Consider the following 22403-nt stretch of genomic DNA (forward strand, 5'->3'; position numbering starts at 1 on the left):
CAAAAAACCCTTGATTTAAATATGCTGTAGCTCAAGAGGCTGAGGCAGGAGGATTGCCATGAGTTCAAGGCCAGTCTGTGCTATAGAATGAAGTCCATTTAGATCAGGCTAAGTGATAGAGTGAATCTTTATTTCAAAAGCAAAACAACCAACGTTTAAAATGTGACTATTTTGTTACTTTATTATTTATTTTTAAGTTGTCCTACAAACTATTTTCATGTGTACTTCATTTTGACTGGTTCTCTTAGAACTATCATTATGTTCTCCTGCCCCACCCCATCTCCCTGCCCTTCTATTTTCCACTGTGACTTTTTACCTTACAGGAATACCTTACGTGCTCCATGGCTTTCTCACCACTCTCTTAAAGCCTCATCTGTCTTGTGGAGCCCATTATAGATTCCTGGACTTTGCCCAGTTTATTCCCATGTAGATACACATATGTAAACATTTGAAGCTGGATCCATGTATGAGAGAAAATGGGAGCCGTTCATCTGTTGGTGGCAGACTATTCTGATTCCATACCTCACATTCAGATTTCTCTGTAGTAGGGAACAGTCCTTTGGGTACATACCCACATGGTGGTTTGAATGAAAATGGTGCCTGTATGGTTGAATGCTTGGTCCCTAGTTGTAGGATGATATAGTAGGGAGCTGTGATAAGTTTATAACACCAGGCAGAGTAAATGCAGACATATATTATAGAAGTTATTATTAAATAAAAATCTGAGACTCTGGGTAGAGAGCTTAACAGATTGATATATTTTGGGCTAAAGTCCTGGTTTGATAAGTTGCTTATTGGTATTATAATTGATAGGTGTTTAATTTGTTTTATGAATTACCCTGCTAAAGGCCATATGGCTCATTGATGTTGGCTAGCGAGGGTTTGTGGTTATTTTTTATATTTACCACAACAGGAAGCTCTGGTTCTCTTAACGTGGGCTCCACGGGAATTTTGGGTTAATTTCCTGACATGACAGATTAGAAAAGCCTAACAGGATCATTGTTTAACACTATTGTAAGTCAGCCCCAATTAAACGTTGTTCTTTATAAAACTTACATTGGTCATGGTGTCTGTTCACAGCAATAAGACCCTAACTAAGACAGAAATTGGTACTGGGGAATGGGGTATTGCTGTGATAGGCCTGACCATGCTTCTGTTTGGAAGAATGTGAATTTTGGGACTTTGGATTTGGAAAGCAGTGGAATGCTTTAAATGGGGCTTAATGGTCTATTTTAGTAGGAATGTGAAAGTCTTTGTTTCTGAGAATAATTTGAATTGTGCAGGCCTGGCCCAAGAGGTTTCAGAGAAGAATTTAGGTATGTGCTGTAAAGACTGCTTTTGTGATATTTTGGTGAAGAATGTGGCTGCTTTTTGCCCTTGTCTGAAGAGTCTGCCTGAGGCTAAGGTGAAAAGACTCAGATTAATTGCATTGACAAAGGAAGTCTCAGAAACACCCATCATAGACTTTGTTCTCTGGTTAAGTCTCATGAAGACATTTTAATGAAAAAGGGAAGCTGAGAAAGGAAAAATACAAAATATATGGAGTATTAAAGGGACACCAGGAAGTGAAATGGAGCTGAATCCTGTGTTCCAGGATATTAAATTGAATTAAGGGAGTAATGACCTTGGGGCAAGATCCCACTCAGCTAAGTTAGCTCCAGGCAACTTAGTACACACCTTTAATCCCAGGAGATGGTCACACAGATCTCTAAATTCAAGGTCAATCTACAGAGCAAGACCTGGACAGCCATGTTTAGGTAGTGAAGGAGTTGGAAAAGAGGAAGCTAGTGATAATGTAAGTAAGTGATATGTAGAGTAAGGAGGCCATGTTCCAGCTCCTGTAAGCAGCAGAACTCAGCAGCTTCAGCCATGTGTCTCTGACTTTATATTCAAGAGGAGAAGGAGACTCCTGGGACAATTGATGCTGGTTAGCTGGAGCTAAGAAAGAGACCAACATCACTGAGCTGAAATTGTCTGGGAAGCATTTTCTAAGAGCACAAAAAAGCTGTGTTCCAGAGATAGTCAAGGTTGTATCTCATGCTGCAGCTGTACTTGGTAATGTGTAAGAGTCACCCAGGTGGTACTGGTTTTGAAAGCATGAAGAGGTCATGAAGAGCAGCTGAGGCTGGGCACTGTGAGGGGCCATAGAAGGCCATTGGTGAAGGTGCACCCTCAGTTGCAGTTGACAGCCCAGGACAGAAGGGGTCATACAAAGGAGTTGAGACTTGGCACCATGAAGAGGGCCTGTGAGAGGCTACTGAGAAGCCTAGTTGCAATGGAAAACCCCAGTGTATTGGATGATCACCAAGAACAGCTGAGGCAGTGGAGTGGATCAACCTGAGTGCTACAGAGGGTAGAGCTAGAGAAGTGAAGCCAGCCCTGTAGAGGATCATGTGTGGATCCCAGACATTGAAACAAGCTGCCTTGGAGACCCAAAGATGTTAAAGATGCCAGAGCCATGGGCTATCTGCTGAGGACAGCTGCTAACGGGGAGTGGAACCAACTTAGGAGAAAGAAGTTTGTTGCAGTCAACAAAGATGAAAAAGGAGTTGAAGATCTGAAGACTGCTTTGACATCAGACATGGGGATGGCAGAGTTTGAAGTTTGCCCAGCTATTGCCTGTCTTAATTTGGGGATTACAATTAAGTGACTGGATGGATCTCAGAAGAGACTTTGAACTTTGGACTTTTAACATTGTTGATACTGCTATCGACTATGGGAACTTGGGAAGTTGGACTAACTGTACTTTTTTATTATGCTATTTAGGTATGGCCTCCATAGACTCATGTGTTTGAACAAGCCTATGGAAGCCAGGGAGTGGAATGTGATGGTTTGCATTTGCTTGGCCCAGGAAGTGGTACTATTAGAAAGTGTGGCCTCATTCAAGGAAGTGTGTCACTGTGGGGGTGGGCTTGGAGATTGTCTTCCTAGCTGCCTGAGGATGCTTAGGCTGTTCCTGGCTTCCTTTGGGTGAAGAGGTAGAACTCAGCTCCTCCTGAATGCCTGCCTGGATGCTGTAATGCTGCCATGCTCCTGCCTTGCTGATAATGGACTGAACCTCTGAACCTGTAAGCCGGCCCCAATTAAATGTTGTCCTCTATAAAACTTACATTGGTCATGGTGTCTGTTCACAGCAATAAGACCCTAACTGAGATAGTTGGTGTGATCTTGTTGGAGTAGGTATGGCCTTGTAGGAGGATATGTGTCATTGAGAATCTATTTTGTGGTTTCAAAAACCCATGCTATATCTAGTCTTTCTCTCACACTTATGTGCCTGCCTGCTGCTATGTTCCCTGCCATGATCATCACAGCTAACCCTATAAAACTGTAACTGAACCCCCAATTAAATGATTTTTTAAAAATTGTTCTGGAGAGCTCAAGATATTGGGAATTCCAAAGCTTTAGACTATTTATCCAGGAGAGCTATAGAAGGGGTGGGATAAAGCCAGGGGAGAGAAGTGTATTGCATTCAACAAAGCTAAAAGGAGTGGGAGATATGAAAAATATCTAAGACCTTGGACATTGTATATAGAGTTGTAGAATTTGCAGTTTGCCCTAATAAGTTTCCATCCTGTTTTGGTTCAATATTACCTCACTGTTGTCCCAATCCTTGTCTATTCAACAGTAGTGTACATTCTGTGCCTTGCACGTTGGATGCATATGATCTGATTCTTGGGTTTGATTTCACAGGAGATTCCAATTAAGAGATTGCCTCGAGGCTCAGAAGGACTTTGGACCTTTAAACAGTGTTGAGACTGAAAAAGTATGGGAACTTTTGAACTTGGAGTGAATGGATTTTATATTACGATATGGCTACCAGCCTGCAGGGGCCAGGGAGTAGAGTTCAGTAATTTGAATGAGACTGGATTCTTCAGGTTTATACATTTGAATGTTTGGGCCCTTGTTAGTGGAACTATTTGGGAAGGATTAGGATGATAAAACAACCTTTGAGTATATGTACAAGAAAGGTGTATCTGCATCTTGAGTTAAATCAATTCCCATCTTCCGGTGGAACTGTCACAATGGTCACATAGTGTCTTCAATCCCATCAGCAATGAATGGTTATTCTCCACATTCCACATCTTCCCAATATGAGCTGTCATTTGTTTTACTGATCTTGGCTATTCTGACTGGTATAAGATGTATCTCAAATTCATTTTGATATACATTTCCCTAATGACTAAGGATGTTGAGCATTTAGTTTTTTGTTTTTTTTTTTTGTTTCAACTCTTTAGGATTTGTTTTAGATCTATTTAACCCTATTTTTAAAATGGGGTTATGTATCGTCTTAACATTCAGTTTTTTTTAAACATTGTTTATAAATGGATATTCTATCAGATGTATGGTTGTTAAAGTCCTTTTCCCAATCTGTAACCTGTCATTTTGAATGATGTCCTTTGCTATACTGTAGCTTTTAAGTTTCCTGAGGTCCTGTTTACTAATGGTTGTTTCTAGTGCCTAAGCCAATGGTGTTCTGGTAAGAAAGTCTTTTCTTGTGTCAATGAGTTACAGGCTATTCCCCACACTTCCTTTTCTATTGGATTCATTATACCTGGCCTTATGCTGAAGTGTTTCATCCACTTGGAGTTGAGTTTTGGGCAGCATGATTAAGTATGGGTCTATATTCATTCTTCTACATGTGGTCATCTAGTTTGAACCACATTCCTTGTCAAAGATGTCTTTAGGTGTGTGGTGTGTGTGTGTGTGTGTGTGTGTGTGTGTGTGTTTCTTTATCAAAAATAACTTGTCCTCAGGGGTGAGGATTTATAGGTTTCAGTTCTATTTCATTGATCAGTATGTCTGTTTTTATGCTAATACTTTATAATTCTTATTCCTCTAGCTCTGGAGTACAATTTTGTTCAACGGTGATGAAACCTGATATGTTTTAGATGATCTATTTGTGTGTCTGTGTGTCCGTGGTGTGTGTGTGTGTGTGTGTGTGTGTGTGTGTTTGTGTGTGTGTGTGTGTGTGTGTTTGTTTCTATATAAAGCTGAAAACTTTCCTTTCCAGTTCTGTGAAAAAGAATTGCATTTGAATTTTGATGGGAATCATATTGAATTTGTAGATTGCTTTGGTAAGATGGTCTTTTTCATTAATTTCATGTTAATCCTACTGATGCATGAGCATGAGAGATATTTTCACCTTCTGATATCTTCTTCAATGTCTTTCTCAATGCCTCATACAAGTCTTTTACTTACTTGGTTAAAGATACCCTTAAAATGTTTTTTTGAGGCTATTGTGAAAGGTACTGTTTCTCTGATTTTTTTTCCAGTTTGTCATATTTGTGTATAGGAATGGTACTAATTTTTGGTGTTAATTTTGTGTTCAGAGACCTTGTTGAAAATGTTTATCAGCAGTAGAAGATTTCCCGGGGAACTTTTATGGTCATTTACATATATGATCATATCATCTACAATTAGAAAAGTTTTGACTTCTTTTCATTCTATCTGTATCCCTTTGATCTCCTTCTGTTGTTGTATTGCTTTAGCTAAGACTTCAAGTCCTATATTGACTAGATATGGAGAGGGTGGACAGACTTGTCTTGCTCCTGTTTTAATGGGAATCCTTTGACTTTCAAATAGAGTTAATAAGGTTAATATAGGCCATGGGATTGCTATAAATCACCTCTATCGTTTTGAGGTATGTTCCTTGTATCCCTAGTCTCTCTAGGATTTTCTCTTTTTTTAATTTATTTTCCTATTATATCTATTAATCCATAAGCATCTGTAGCAATATGTTCTTACTATTCAGTCATGGTAGGCAAGCAAGAAAAACAAGAGTAGACTATATTGATTACAGTGTTTCTTTGGACATTCTCAATTGCAATTAATAGTGAATAATTACTCTATGCCTGGAATTGATAGTTTTATTTGATTACATATAGCCTTTAAGGATCAACACTGTTCACTTGAACAAAGTATATCTGTTTAAACTATTTTTACTATCATTTCATAATATCCCATAATTCTACAATGCTCCATTAACATTTTTCTTTCTTTTTATTTATTTATTTTTTCACATTTTTCTTTTTTATTGGATATTTTATTTATTTACATTTGAAAGGGTATTGTATTTTGTCAAACTCCCTTCTCCATCTAATGAGATGATCATGTGCTTTTTGGCTTTCAGTCTGCTTTCATGGTGGATTTCATTCATCAATTTACACAGGTTGAACATCCTTGCATTTCTAGGATGAAGCCCCTTGATCATGGTGAATAATCACTTTGTTGTGTTCTTGGATTTGGGTTGTGCTTTATTGAGAATTTTACAACCATGTTTGTAAAATTATCTCCTGTGTGTTTGTGTGTGTGTGTTCTTTATGTGGTTTAGGTATTAGGATAACTGTGGTCTCAAAAATATTGAGCAATCCTACTGTTTCTATTTTGTGGAATAATTTTAGGAGTATTGACATGAAAGTGTGGTAGAATTTTGCACTAAAACCATCTGACCCTGGTGTTTTGTTTGTGTCTTTTTTGCTGTTCTTCTTATTTGTTTGTTTTGTGGAAGTGTTGGTTCATAGACTTTTAATTACTATTTCTGTTTACTAGGGATTATAGGTCTGTTTAAATTGCTCATCTGATCTTGTTTTTGACTTTGGTAGGGACTATATATGGAGAAAATTCTGAATGTTTTTAGATTTTTCAATTTGGTGGATTATAGGTTTTTAAAATATGTCCATATGGTTATCTGAATTTCCTTGGTATCTGTTGTTACCCCCCCATTTTGTCTCTAAATTTGTGAATTCAGATTCTTTCTCTCTCTCCCTAACTCTCTATTGCCCTCCCTCCCCCTTCTGCTCTCCCTCCCTCCCTCCCTCTGTCTTCTTATTATTTGGCTGAGGGTTTGTCAGTCTTACTGATTTGCTCAAAGAAGCAACATGATTTCATTGATATTTTGATTGTTTATTTTGTTTCTTTGTAGTTTATTATTTCTTTCAGTCTACTCCTTTTGTGTGTGATAACGTCTTTTGGTTTTCAGAGCTTTCAGGTGTGCTGTTGTTATTAATGCTAGATCTCTTGATCTTTTCTTTTTTTTTTTTTTTCATCTTTATTAACTTGGGTATTTCTTATATACATTTTGATTGTTATTCCTTCCTGGTTTCTGGGCCAACATCCCCCCCTCCCCTCCTCCTATACATGGGTGTTCCCCTCCCATCCTCCCCTATTACCACCCTCCTCACAACAATCACATTCACTGGGGGTTCAGTCTTGGCAGGACCAAGGGCTTCCCCTTCCACTAGTGCTCTTACTAGGCTATTCATTGCTACCTATGAGGTTGGAGCCCAGGGTCAGTCCGTGTATAGTCTTTGGGTAGTGACTTAGTCCCTGGAAGCTCTGGTTGATTGGCATTGTTGTTCATATAGGGTCTCAAGCCCCTTCAAGCACTTTCAGTCCTTTCTAAGATTCAACAAGGGTCCCATTCTCAATTCAGCGGTTTAATGATGGCATTCACCTATGTATTTGCTGTATTCCGGCTGTGTCTCTCAGGAGAGATCTATATCCGGTTCCTGTTGGCCTGCATTTCTTTGCTTCATCCATCTTTAGTTTGGTGGCTGTATATGTATGGGCCACATATGGGGCGTTCCTTCAGTCTCTCTTTAAAACTTTGCCTCCCTATCCCTTCCTAAGGGTATTCTTGCTCCCCTTTTAAAAGAAAGAGTGAAGCATTCACATTTTCGTCATCCTTCTTGAGTTTCAAGTGTTCTGTGAAATGTAGGGTAATTCGGCATTTGGGCTAATATCCACTTATCAATGAGTGCATACCATGTGTGTTTTTCTGTGATTGTTACCTCACTTCAGGATGATATTTTCCAGTTCCATCCATTTGTCTATGAATTTCATAAAGTCATTGTTTTTGATAGCTGAGTAATTCCATTGTGTAGATGTGCCACATTTTCTATATCCATTCCTCTGTTGAAGGGCATCTGGGTTCTTTCCAGCTTCTGGCTATTATAAATAAGGCTGCTATCAACATAGTGGAGCACTTTATCTTTGTTATATGTTGGAGCATCTTTTGGGTATATGCCCAAGAGAGGTATAGCTGGGTCCTCAGGTAGTGCAATGTCCAATTTCCTGAGGAACCTCTAGACTGATTTCCAGAATGGTTGTACCAGTCTGCAATCCCACCAACAATGGAGGAGTGTTCCTCTTTCTCCACATCCTTGCCAGCATTTGCTGTCACCTGAGTTTTTGATCTTAGCCATTCTCACTAGTGTGAGGTGAAATCTCAGGGTTATTTTGATTTGCATTTCCTTATGACTAACGATGTTGAACATTTCTTTAGGTGTTTTCAGCCATTCGGCATTCCTCAGCTGTGAATTCTTTGTTTAGCTCTGAACCCCATTTTTAATAGGGTTATTTGTCTCCCTGCGGTCTAACTCCTTGAGTTCTTAGAATATTTTGGATATAAGCCCCTCTATCTGTTGTAGGATTGGTAAAGATCTTTTCCCAATCTGTTGGTTGCCCTTTTGTCCTAACCACAGTGTCCTTTGCCTTACAGAAGCTTTTCAGTTTTATGAGATCCCATTTGTTGATTCTGATCTTAGAGCACAAGCCATTAATTTTCTTCAGGAAAATTTCTCCAATGCCCATGTGTTCGAGATTCTTCTCCACTTTTTCTTAGTATCAGTGTATCTGGTTTGATGTGGAGGTCCTTGATCCACTTGCACTTAAGCTTTGTACAGGGTGATAAGCATGGATCGATCTGCATTCTTCTACATGCTGACCTCCAGTTGAACCAGCACCATTTGCTGAAAATGCTATCTTTTTTCCATTGGATGGTTTTGGCTCCTTTGTCAAAAATCAAGTGCCCATAGGTGTGTGGGTTCATTTCAGGGTGTTCAATTCTATTCCACTGGTCTATCTGTCTGTCTCTATACCAATACCATGCAGTTTTTATCACTATTGCTCTGTAATACTGCTTGACTTCAGGGATAGTGATTCCCCCTGAAGTCCTTTTATTGTTGAGGATAATTTTAGCTATCCTGGGTTTTTTGTTATTCCAGATGAATTTGCAAATTGTTCTGTCTAGCTCTTTGAAGAAATGGATTGGTATTTTGATGGGGATTGCATTGAATCTGTAGATCACTTTTTTGGTAAAATGGCCATTTTTACTACATTAATCCTGCCAATCCATGAGTATGGGAGATCTATCCATCTTCTAAGATCTTCTTCAATTTCTTTCTTCATTGGCTTGAAGTTCTTATCATATGGATCTTTCACTTGCTTGGTTACAGTAACACCGAGGTATTTTATATTATTTGGGACTATTATGAAGCGTGTCGTTTCCCTAATTTCTTTCTCGGCTTGTTTCTCTTTTTTGTAGAGGAAGGCTACTGATTTATTTGAGTTAATTTTTATACCCAGCGACTTTTGCTGAAGTTGTTTATCAGCTTTAGTAGTTCTCTGTGGAACTTTTGGGATCACTTAAATATACTATCATATCATCTGCAAATAGTGATATTTTGACTTCTTCTTTATCAATCTGTATCCCTTTATCTCCTTTTTGTTGTCTGATTGCTCTGGCTAGAACTTCAAGAACTATATTGAATAAGTAGGGAGAGAGTGGGCAGCCTTGTCTAGTCCCTGATTTTAGTGGGATTGCTTCAAATTTCTCTCCATTTAGTTTAATGTTAGCGACTGGTTTGCTGTATATGGCTTTTACTATGTTTAGGTATGGGCCTTGACTTCCTATTCTTTCCAGGACTTTTATCATGAAGGGGTGTTGAATTTTGTCAAATGTTTTCTCAGCATCTAATGAAATGATCATGTGGTTTTGATCTTTCAGTTTGTTTATGTAATGGATCACATTGATGGTTTTCTGTATATTAAACCATCCCTGCATGCCTGGGATGAAGCCTACTTGATCATGGTGGATGATTGTTTTGATGTGCTCTTGGATTCAGTTTGCCAGAATTTTATTGAGTATTTTTGCGTCGATATTCATAAGGGAAATTGGTCCGAAGTTTTCTTTCTTTGTTGGATTTTTGTGTGGTTTAGGTATAAGAGTAATTGTGGCTTCAAAGAAGGAATTCGGTAGCACTCCATCTGTTTCAATTTTGTGGAATAGTTTAGATAGTATTGGTATGAGGTCTTCTATGAAGGTCTGATAGAATTCTGCACAGAACCCATGTGGACCTGGGCTCTTTTTGGTTGGGAGACCTTTAATGACTGCTTCTATTTCGATAGGAGTTATGGGGTTGTTTAAATGGTTTATCTGTTCCTGACTTAACTTTGGTGCCCATTATCTGACTAGGAAATTGTCCATTTCCTGCAGATTTTCAAGTTTTGTTGAATATAGGCTTTTGTAGTAGGATCTGATGATTTTTTGAATTTCCTCTGATTCTGTAGTTATGTCTCCCTTTTCATTTCTGATTTTGTTAATTTTACACACTTTCTGTGTCCTCTTGTTAGTCTATTTCTACGGTTTATCTATCTTGTTGATTTTCTCAAAACCATTTTTGGTTCTATTGATTCTTTGTATAGTCCTTTTTGTTTCTACTTGGTTGATTTCAGCTCTGAGTTTGATTATTTCCTGCCTCCTACTCCTCCTGGGTGTATTTGCCTCTTTTGTTCTAGAGCTTTTAGGTGTGCTGTCAAGCTGCTGATATATGCTCTCTCCTGTTTCTTTCTGCAGGCACTCAGAGCTATGAGTTTTCCTCTGAGCACAGCTTTCATTGTGTCCCTTAAATTTGGGTATGTTGTACCTTCATTTTCATTAAATTCTAAGAAGTCTTTAATTTCTTTCTTCATTTCTTCCTTGACCAGGTTATCATTGAGTAGAGCATTGTTCAACTTCCATGTATATGTGGGCGTTCTTCCCTTATTGTTACTGAAGACCAGCGTTAGCCCGTGGTGGTCTGATAGGATGCATGGGATTATTTCTATCTTTCTGTATCTGTTGAGGCCTATTTTATGACGAATTATATGGTCAATTTTGGAGAAAGTACCATGAGGTGGTGAGAAGAAGGTATATCCTTTTGTTTTAGGATAGAATGTTCTATAAATATCTGTTAAGTCCATTTGGTTCATGACTTCTCTTAGTCTGTCTATGTCTCTGTTTAATTTCTGTTTCCATGATCTGTCCATTGATGAGAGTGGGGTGTTTAAATCTTCTATCAGTCTTGTGTGAGGTGCAATGTATGCTTTGAGCTTTAGTAAGGTTTCTTTTTTGTATGTAGGTGCCCTTGTATTTGGAGCATAGATATTTAGGATTGAGAGTTCATCTTGCTGGATTTTTCCTTTGATGAAAAGGAAGTGTCCTTCCTTATCTTTTTTGATGACTTTTGGTTGAAAATTGATTTTATTTGATATTAGAATGGCTACTCCAGCTTGCTTCTTCAGACCATTTGCTTCGAAAGTTGTTTTGCAGCCTTTCACTCTGAGGTAGTGTCTGTCTTTGTCTCTGAGGTGCGTTTCCTGTAGGCAGCAGAATGCAGGGTCCTCATTGCATATCCAGTTTGTTATTCTATGCCTTTTTATTGAGGAATTGAGTCCTTTGATGTTGAGAGATATTAAGGAATAGTGATTGTTGCTTCCTGTTATATTAGTACTTGGATGTGAGATTATGTTTATCTTTGTTGTGTTGCCAGGACGATTAGTTTCTTGCTTTTTCTAGGGTATAGCTTGCCTCCTTATGTTGGGCTTTACCTTTTATTATCCTTTGTAGTGCTGGATTTGTAGAAAGATATTGTGTAAATTTGGTTTTGTCATGGAGTATCTTGGTTTCTCCATCTATGTTAATTGAGAGTTTTGCTGGATACAGTAAATTCGGCTGGCATTTGTGTTCTCTTAGGGTCTGTATGACATCTGTCCAGGATCTTCTGCCTTTCATAGTCTCTGGTGAGAAGTCTGGTGTAATTCTGATAGGTCTGCCTTTATATGTTACTTCACCATTTTCCCTTACTGCTTTTAATATTCTTTCTTTGCTTTGTGCATTTGGTGTTTTGACTATTATGTGACAGGAGGATTTTCTTTTCTGGTCCAATCTATTTGGAGTTCTCTAGGTTTCTTGTATGTTTATGGGCATCTCTTTCTTTAGGTTAGGGAAGATTTTGTTGAAGATATTTACTGGTCCTTTGAGCTGGGAGTCTTCACTCTCTTCTATACCTATTATCCTTAGGTTTGGTCTTCTCATTGTGTCCTGGATTTCATGTATGTTTTGCACCAGTAGTTTTTTTCCCTTTTATATTATCTTTGACAGTTGTGTCAATGATTTCTATGAAATCTTCTGCTCCTGAGTTTCTCTCCTCTATTTCTTTTATTCTGTTGGTGATGCTTGTGTCTATGGCTCCTTTTCTCTTCCTTTTGTCTTCTATATCCAGGGTTGTCTCCCTTTGTGCTTTCTTTATTGCTTCTATTTCCATTTTTAATTCCTTCACCTGTCTGATTGTGTTTTCTTGGAATTCTTTCAGGGACTTTTGTGATTCCTCTCTATAGGCTTCTACTTGTTTATTTATTTTTTCCTGCATTTCTCTAAAGGAGTTCTTTATGTCTTCCTTGAAGTCCTCCATTATCATGATCAAATGTGATTTTAAATCAAGATCTTGCTTTCCTGTTGTGTTTAGATATTCAGTGTTTGCTTTGGTGGGAGAATTGGGCTCTGATGATGCCATGTAGTCTTGGTTTCTGTTGCTTGGGTTCCTGTGCTTGCCTCTCACCATCAGGTTGTCTCTGGTGTTACCTTGTTCTGCTATTTCTGACAGTGGCTAGACCGTCCTATAGGCCTGTGTGTCAGGAGTGCTGTAGACCTGTTTTCCTCTTTTCTTCAGCCAGTTCTGGGAACAAAGTGTTCTTCTTTCAGGCTTGTAGGCTTTCCTTTCTACTGGTCTTCAGCTGTTCCTGTGGGCGTGTGTCTTGGGCCCACCAGGCAGGTCACTTGGAGCAGAAGTTGGTCTTACCTGTGGTCTCAGGCCTGAAGTTGCTTCTGGGGGACTGCTTTTGAGGTCTCCATGAGGGTGGCAGGCAACCAGAAGGACCTGCCCTGCCTTTTCCCGGGCCCCTGCGCACAGGGTCTCAAATGGTGTTAGGTGTTTTCCTCTGGAGTCAGAAATGTGGGCAGAGTGTAATCTCTTCTGGCTTCCCTGGCATGTCTGCCCCTCTGAAGGTTTAGCTCTCCCTCTCATGGGATTTGTGTGCAGGGATCTGTTGACTGGGTCCCTTCAGATCCGGGTGGTGTCTGGACTGCAGGGGACATGCTGCTTGAGTTCTTCAATGTTTTTTTTTAATGTAGGCACTTAGAGCTATTAACTTCTTGCCCCTTAGAACCATCTTCACTTTGTACCCTAAGTTTGGGTACACTGTGTACTCATTTTCATTCAATTCTAGAAAGACTTTTAATTTCCTTAATTTTTGTCCTGAACCATTGTCATTCAATAGTGAATTGTTGAATTTCCCTGAGTTTATAAACTTTCTGCTGTTTCTGTTGTTACTGATATCTAGTTTTAATCCATGACATTTAAATAGAATATAATCACTTTGACATAAATTTTATTGTATCTGATGAGATTTGTTTTGTGTCCAAGTATGTAGTTCATTCTGGGGGAACATTCCATGAGCTACTAAGAAGGTATATCCTTTTGTATTTGGGCAAAATGTTTTGTAAATATCTGTTTGGTTCATTTGATTTGTGACACCATTTAGCTTTAGCATCTCTCTGGTTTTTAGCATGATAACCTATTTGTCAGTGAGAATGTGTCTTCACCTCTTTAGTTGATGTTTTCCCTCTAGTTTCTTCTTGGGGCTAGATTTATAGAAAGATTTTGCTTCAGTTTGCTTGTTTTTTTTTTTTTTTTTTTTTTAAATCATGGAATGTCTTATGTTCTCCATCTGTTATTTATTGAAGGATTACTGGGTATAGAAGTCTGGGCTGTCGTCTGTGGTCTCTTAATTTGTAGGTCATCTATCTAAAAGCCCTTCTGGCTTTTAGAGTCTCCATTGAGAAATCACATGTTATTGTGTTATCCAAGGTCTAACTTTTTATGTTATTTTGTCTTTTTCCCTTGCAGCTTCTAATATCATTTTTTGCTATGTATGTTTAGTGTTTTGCTTATTATGTGCTGTGGGGAACTTCTTTTCTGGACCAGTCTAGAAAAGAAGACCCGAACAAAGACTAGGGGATTGGAACTAGATGACATGAGGGAGAGTAACGATCTTCTACAGGATTCCCTGGCCAACATGGCTTATGGGGTTCTAGGGAGTGCCTGCAGCAGTTGGCAGCTGAGATGAGGGAATGGAGTTGTAGAGGAAGAGTCCAGGAGAAGATCTGAGTGATCTGCTGGGAATGGCTTCAGAGAGAGAGAGGGGAGGCCACAGCAAGCACTCTGTTACAGGACTGAGGATAAGACTGGGGCATTGGACTTGTAGGAGAAAGGCTCATTCATTTTCTTGATGATAGTCATTCTGACTGTGGTGAGATGAAATTTCAAAGTATTTTAATTTACATTTTTCTGATAGCTAAAGATACTGAACAGTTTTCAGAATATTTATTGGCCCTTTCTTCTTTTGAAAACTTTCTGGTGCTCACTTCTGCAGCACATATACTAAAATTGGAATGTTACAGAGAAGATTAGCATGTTCCCTGCCCAAGGATGACACACAAATTCACGAAGTGTTCCATATTTTTACAAAATTCAACACCCCTTCATGATAAATGTCCAGGAAAGAATAGGAATTCAAGGCTCATACCTAAACATAGTAAAAGCCATATACAGCAAACCAGTAACTAACATTAAACTAAGTGGAGAGAAACTTGACGCAATCCCACTAAAATCAGGGACTAGACAAGTCTGCCCACTCTCTCCCTACTTATTCACTATAGTTCTTGAAGTCCTAGCCAGAGCAATCAGGCAACAAAAGGAGATCAAAGGGATACAGATTGGAAAGGAAGAAGTCAAAATATCACTATTTGCAGATGATATGATAGTATATTTAAGTGATCCCAAAAGTTCCACTAGAGAACTACTAAACCTGATAAACACCTTCAGCAAAGTGGCTGGGTATAAAATTCACTCAAATAAATCAGTAGCCTTCCTCTACACAAAAGAGAAACTAGCCGAGAAAGAAATTAGGGAACCAACATCCTTCATAATAGTCCCAAATAATATAAAATACCTCAGGGTGACTTTAACCAAGCAAGTTAAAGATCTGTATGATAAGAACTTCAAGCCTTTGAAGGAAGAAATTGAAGAAAATCTCAGAAGATGGAAAGATCTCCCATGCTCATGGATTGGCAGGATTAATATAGTAAAAATGGCTATTTTACCAAAGGCGATCTAAAGATTCAATGCAATCCAATCAAAATTCCAATTCAATTCTTCATAGATTTAGACAGAACAATTTGCAAATTTCATCTTGAATAACAAAAAACCCAGGATAGCTATAACTATCCTCAACAATAAAAGGACTTCCAGAAGAATCACTATCCCTGAACTCAAGCAGTATTACAGAGCAATAGGCATAAAATCTTCATTGTAATGGTACAGAGACAGGCAGCTAGACCAGTGGAATAGAATTGAAGACCCAGAAATGAACCCACACACCTATGGTCACTTGATTTTTTGACAAAGGAGCCTAAACCATCCAATGGAAAAAAGATAGCATTTTCAGCAAATGGTGCTGGTTCAACTGGAGGTCAACATGTAGAAGAATGCAGATCGATCCATGCTTATCACCCTGTACAAAGCTTAAGTCCAAGTGGATAAAGGACCTCCACATCAAACCAGATACACTCAAATAGAAGAAAAAGTGGAGAAGAATCTCGAACACAAGGGCATTGGAGAAAATTTCCTGAACAAAACACCAATGGCTTATGCTCTAAGATCAACATCAGACAAATGGGATCTCATAAAGCTACAAAGCTTCTGTAAGGGAAAGGACACTGTCGTTAAGACAAAACAGCAACCAACAGATTGGGAAAATATCTTTACCAATCCTACAACTGATAGAGGGCTTATATGCAAAATATACAAGGAACTCAAGAAGTTAGACTGCAGGGAGACAAACAACCCTATTAAAAATGGGATTCAGAGCTAAACAAAGAATTTACAGCTGAGGAATGCCGAATGGCTGAGAAACACCTAAAGAAATGTTCAACATCTTTAGTCATAAGGGAAATGCAAATCAACACAACCCGGAAATTCCAACTCACACCAGTCAGAATGTCTAAGATCAAAAACTCCAGCAACAGCAGAACTAGAGAGGATGTGGAGAAAGCAGAACACTCCTCCATTGTTGGTGGGATTGCAGACTGGTACAACCATTCTGGAAATCAGTCTAGAGGTTCCTCAGGAAATTGGACATTGCACTACCTGAGGACCCAGCTATACCTCTCTTGGGTATATACCCAAAAGATGCTCCAACATATAGCAAAGACACGTGCTCCACTATGTTCATAGCAGCCTTCTTTATAATAGCCAGAAGCTGGAAAGAACCCAGATGCCCTTCAACAGAGGAATGGATACAGAAAATATGTTACATCTACACAATGGAATATTACTCAGCTATCAAAAACAATGACTTTATAAAATTCACAAGCAAATGGAATGAACTGGAAAATATTATCCTGAGTGAGGTAACCCAATCACAGAAAAACACACATGGTATGCACTCATTGATTAGTGGATATTAGCCCAAATGCTCAAATTACCCAAGATGCACAAAACGCATGAAACTCAAGAAGGATGACCAAAATGTGGATGCTTCACTCATTCTTTAAATGGGGAACAAGAGTACCCTTGGTAGGGAATATGGAGGCAAAGTTTAGAGCAGAGACTGAAGAGACACCCATTCAGAGCCTGTCCCACATGTGGCCCATACATATATAGCCACCAAACTAGATAAGATGGATGAAGCAAAGAAGTGCAGGCCGACAGGAACCGGATGTAGATCTCTCCTGAGAGACACAGCCAGAATACAGCAAATACATAGGCGAATGCCAGCAGCAAACCACTGAACTGAGAACGGGACCCCTGTTGAAGGAATCAGAGAAAGTACTGAAAGAGCTTGAAGGGGCTTGAGACCCCATATGAACAACTATGCCAACCAACCAGAGCTTCCAGGGACTAAGTCACTATCTAAAGTATATACATGGACTGACCCTGGGCTCCAAATTCCTAGGTAGCAATGAATAGCCTAGTAGGGCAAGCCTTTGGTCCTGCCAAGGCTGGACCCCCAGTGAACAGGATTGTTGGAGGGAGGGTGATAATGAGGGGAGGATGGGGAGGGTAACACCCATATAGAAGGGGAGTTGGAGGGGTTAGGGTGATGTTGGCCTGGAAACCGGGAAAGAGAATAACATTCGAAATGTAAATACCCAATTTAATAAAAATGGAAAGAAAAAGAAAACTTTCTGTTCAGTTAATTGGGTTGTTTATTGGTCATTTTGCATCGTTTTAGGGTTTAATTTTTGTAGTTCTTTACATATTCCAGATTTTAACCTTTTATCTGAAGCATAGGGGGCAAAGGTTTCCTCCCATTTTGGAGTGTGTTCACTTTGCTATTTCATATTTTTTTGCTGTGTAGAAGCTTTTCAATTTCATTTTCCTACTTCCAATTCTTATGGCGCTTTACTTTGCTATTAGAGGTCTATTCAGAGTTTTCTGTCTATACCCACATCCTGATTTATTTTCTCATATCTGTTTCAGTGTTCCTAGCTTTAAGGTTTTTGAGGCAGTTTGACTGAAGTTTTGTGCAGGGCGATCTATTTCCACTCTGGAAACGGATCCACACATATGGATCTATTTTCATTGTTCAGCTAAAGAACCAAAATTTTTACTTTTACAAATTATTAAACTTTTGATAACTGTAACACAAAGGACAATAGTCAATTTCAAAATAATTTATTTCTCTAACACACCTGTCACCATTCTGGAAACTGAAATGCACTGATGATGGAGCCTTAAATTAAGAACATATTATTTATACATTAATGAAGGAGCTCTTTGTGTCAGTTTGTATGGTGGTTTGAATAGGAATGGCTCTGATAGATTCATGTATGTGCATGTTTGGCCAATAGGGAGTGGTGCTATTAGGAGGTGTGGCCTTGGAGTAGGTGTGGCCTAGTGGAGGAAGTGTGTCACTATGGGGGCAGATTTTAAGGTCTCCTATATTCAAGGTACGCTCAGTGTGGCATAGATCAAGATCTAGAAACTCGGCTCCTTCTCTAGCACCATGTCTGCCTTCCTGTTGCCATGCTTCCCACCATGACAATAATGAACTGAACCCCTGAAATGGTAACCCAGCCCCAGTGAAATGTTTTCCTTTATCAGAGTTGCTGTGACCATGATGTCTCTTCATAGCAGTAAAACCCTAAGACAGTTTGCTTAACAAAACACTACAGACTGAGCAGTATAAACAATATAAAATTATTTTCTCATATTTCTGTAAACTGAATGTCTAAGTTCAAGGTGTCAGAGCAGGGGGTGGGGGTCTCTATCCAAGGCTTCTTTACTTTGTAAGTGGCTGTCTTCTCTCTGGTCTCTTCTTTTAAGGTCACATTGGTAACTGGAATAACTTTATGTCCTTACATCATTTTAATTAGCTTGTTGTAGGTTCTATTTCCAAAATTAACCATATTCAGAGCTGGAGGTTAGGACTGAACATGGATTTTGTGAGGACACAGCCCACTTCTAATATCCTCATATCAGTAATGGGCACAGAGGTCACACCCACTTAGGTCACTGGTTCCAATTCAGAGCTTTGAGTCTTACTACTATCCAGATTCAAAAGTAACACTTGAGTTCAGCACCCAGGCCAGGCAGCCTTTCTGTCCAGGTACCTTTGGGACCTGATGTCTGCCCTAATTTCACAGAAGCAAATGAGGAAACTTTGTTTTGATAAGTGGGCATATCCCTACTGACTAAACAGGAAAGAATAATCAAAACAAGATGAGATAGCTTGACCAGCAGTGTGATATCAGCAGTGTCCATTACTGATTTGAGGGTATTAGGAGTGAGGCTGTGTCCTCACAAAATCCATGCGCAGTCCTAAACCTCCAACTCTGAATATGATTAATTTTGGAGATGGATTCTATAACAAGCTAATTAAAACAATGCGAGGGCATAAAATTAGTGATAAAATTGCAGGTGCTTTTTAAAAGTGCCTCCTCACAGTTTTGCATTTGTGTTAATAATAATATTTATCAATTTTATACACAAATAAAACCAGCAAATTTACCATAAAATCAGAAGATTTCAATTTGTTAAAAAAAAATTGCCTTTCTTTTGTGAAATAGGAAATCTAGAAGGGTTTTGTAGTTAGAGACAATAGGCTAAATGGAAGCGGGAGACCATAATTACGATTTTTACAACTGCTAATTGAAGCTGTGTTTGTCAGTGTTCTGGTGACTTTTGGCTGAGATCTGTCTGCTCTCTTCTGTATTTTCCATTCTTGGTGACATTTACCATGGTAACTTCCATAAAACACCCTCACAATTGTTTAAAAAGTTCCAAGCACCTTTTTAAGAAGAAAGGCTAACAACCCGGCAGGAGTGAGTACTTGGAAACTAAATGAAAACTATTCAGCTTTGTCTGCGATTGCCACAGTGACAGAAGGCGGGGACATCACTGAGAAGGTCTGACTGAAAAAAACAATGTAACATATTGTGGGGTAAAAGTTAATGTTTGAAGTGGGCAATTAAGTATACTGGAGAAACTTCTGCCTTTCATAAGATTTATTTTTGATTTTAAAATCTTGATAAGCTCTGTTTAGGCAGAGTCAAGGGTCCAACCCTTCGTATAGTCTTTGATGACAGAAATCTAGCCAAAGACTGGTAGACTGAATTTCGCCCTCACAGTTACTTCTCTGGCACCATCTTGGGAAAATGTACTAATATGAACATTATAGCTCATTGTCACACTTCAGGCTACTTTTTAGTCCTACCCAGTGAAATATGGAGGCCACAAGAGGCTTGAGTTTTCCGTCTCAGTCATATATTAGACTCAGTCAAGACTGGGGAGAGAAGGTGTGAGAGGACCCTACTCAGGATAATTGCCTAATTGGTACAAGGCCAATCTCCACATATTTTTTGTTTAATGTCTTGCTAGAATTGGGAGCTACTCACTGCATCATCTTGGAGGCCACTGAACCCTTCCCTTCCCAAGCACTCAAAGACCTGACTTCAGTGTTACTTACCTGTGATAAAGCATCAGTCATGCACCTTGGCTTTCAAATCTATGTATCATTCTGAGCAGAACTTGAGGGACCAGGGCCTTTTTGTTTTGTTTTGTTTTTTAAATTTAAGGAAGGCATTTTTATTTGTGTTTATCTCACTTAGCATCCAAAGTAAATCCAATAATCTATGTCTAGGTTCACTGCAGAAGTAATGGTTGCCTTTTCAAGACACGTTGAATTTCAAATAGTTTAATGGCTTAAAGGCTGATTAAGAAGCAACTACATTCAATGTAATTTTTTATGTGTTTGAAAATAACCAAGTAGGAATTTCGAATGACTATAACACTCAGTTGCCAGGGCTCATGATTTTTTTTTCCTTAACAGTAATGATTTTCTTCCTGGGAAGGATTCTAAAAACTCTCCTTTTCTACACCAAATAGAAATTGCTCTATCTGACCACATGTTTTTTTTTTCTTTTTTTCTTTTCAATATCCCAAGAAATAGCTTTCAAACCTGAGCTTAGGTGGAGAATCATTTTCAATGGGTTAAGGATGTGTGGACAAATCTTAGAGAGCAAATGGCTAACGGTGAAATGTGTGGCAAGCACTCACTACCACAGTTAAGAAAACAGGACCTTCATTGTCCTGGTGGATGCCACCAAGCCAACCAAGGACTTTACTCTCCTGGAGCTCAAAGTACGACAATGAGGCAAGGTTCCCGGTCTTTTACATCAGTGACTCTCAACCTGTGGGTTGTAACCCCTCTGGGGATCAAAGGACCCATCCACAGGGGTAGCATATCAGACATCCTGCACATCAGATATTTACACTATGATTCATAACAGTAGCAACATTGCAGCTATGAAATCGCAATGAAAACACTTTTATGGTGAGGGAGCCACCATGATATGAGGAATTATATTAAAGGGTTGCAGCAATAGGAATGTTGAGAACTGATGTTTTACCAGTTCTGAGTTATTCAATCATCACAACAATTCCTTCTGAAGGTGGCAATTGAAATATTTCCTTTTAAACTTGATGAATAAAATCCTGACTAATTTTGGTTCCCACACCACTTTGAAGATGGCTGAACACGCACGCATGCACGCATGCACGTACCATGCACATATAAAATAGACTTTTTTTGATAGGAAATAAATTTGTGAGGTCAGACTACATCTTCGAAAGATTAAAGGGAAATGACTTTGAAGTTTCTGGTGGATTGTCTCTTGATAAACACAAATGCCTATCAGCATGCTTCCTCCTCATGGAGTGTAGGTTGTGACTCCCTCTTATGAATCTAGAGTTCATGATCTCAGTACAGTAGCAGGAGCTGTAAGCTTCATTGTCATTCTGCAGCCTGGCTCTGGCTTCCTCTTGAAGCCTATAAATCATTATCAAACAAGAAAATCAAGTAATCAAGCTCGCTGGCCTGAATCTGATCTATAGTATTAAACTCCAACATGAAAAGATATTCACTTATAACACTAGTTAAATGCTCTAATAATGAGCTTGGATTAGGGAAATGCTTCTGCATACACAGGGACTGGAGGTCCTCATTGCCTCTCAATCACACGTACAAAACCCACTCAGTCTCAGCGGCTTGAACACAAATCCAAAGGCGACAGGCAGCATACTAGGGAGAGAGGATGGCAGAGGTATTCGTAGATGTTGTCTCCTTTTAAAGTTGCATCCATAAATTATATGAGCTTTTTTTTTTTTCAAATTTTGTCTTCAAATGACTTCAGGACATGTTGCAAATTCATTTCATGGTCAGTTACCTTTCATCTTTAAAATCACACGAAACATGCAACTCTTTAGAATGAAATAATTGGTTTAATAATCATAAGCTTGAAAGAGAACTTGAGTTAAAATTCAATCTGTGGTCTGAATTATCACCATCTGACACAATGCAGAGAGAATTTTATGTATATGCGCACATTAGTTTTTATTAATATGGTGGGAGTGTATACTGTTTAACTTGATATAGTTGTCTTGGTGAATTCTTCTCCGGATTGAACTTATCTTTATTAGGTAGTCGGGCATGATACAGGTTGAACACCCCTCAGTTCCAGGGCCTTGGCAAAATTAACCTCCAGCGGCTTGCCTGTCCCTTTGGTGAGCCTCAGAGATCGGATGCAGCCTCGGAACCTAACGTTGGTGGTCAGGCCAAACTGATTGAGGCCACCTGAAAAGACATAGGAGGGGTCACTTTTGTTTCTCATTCTTACAAATGGTGAGGATCCAGCCCAGAGACCTTGTGCACACTGCACAAACACTCTACCACCAAGTCAA

The 22403-nt window shown here is 39.0% G+C and overlaps 1 protein-coding gene and 1 non-coding gene across 2 annotated transcripts in view; one reads left to right on the plus strand and one right to left on the minus strand.

The window, feature by feature from the left end:
* Positions 1 to 14516: 14516 nt before the first annotated feature.
* LOC116894847 lies at positions 14517 to 14623 on the plus strand. The gene has a single exon (XR_004387062.1). It is a non-coding gene; the product is annotated as a U6 spliceosomal RNA (small nuclear RNA).
* Positions 14624 to 21924: 7301 nt separating this feature from the next.
* Positions 21925 to 22403, minus strand: part of Lama2 (laminin subunit alpha 2) — a 470233-nt gene continuing 469754 nt past the window's right edge. The window contains exon 66 of the mRNA XM_032895270.1: positions 21925 to 22296. Coding sequence (XP_032751161.1) covers positions 22139 to 22296 — 158 coding nt within the window. The 3' untranslated portion in view covers positions 21925 to 22138. The remainder of the gene's footprint in view (positions 22297 to 22403) is intronic.

This window comes from Rattus rattus, chromosome 2, assembly GCF_011064425.1.
Source record: "Rattus rattus isolate New Zealand chromosome 2, Rrattus_CSIRO_v1, whole genome shotgun sequence".
Lineage (NCBI taxonomy): Eukaryota > Metazoa > Chordata > Mammalia > Rodentia > Muridae > Rattus > Rattus rattus.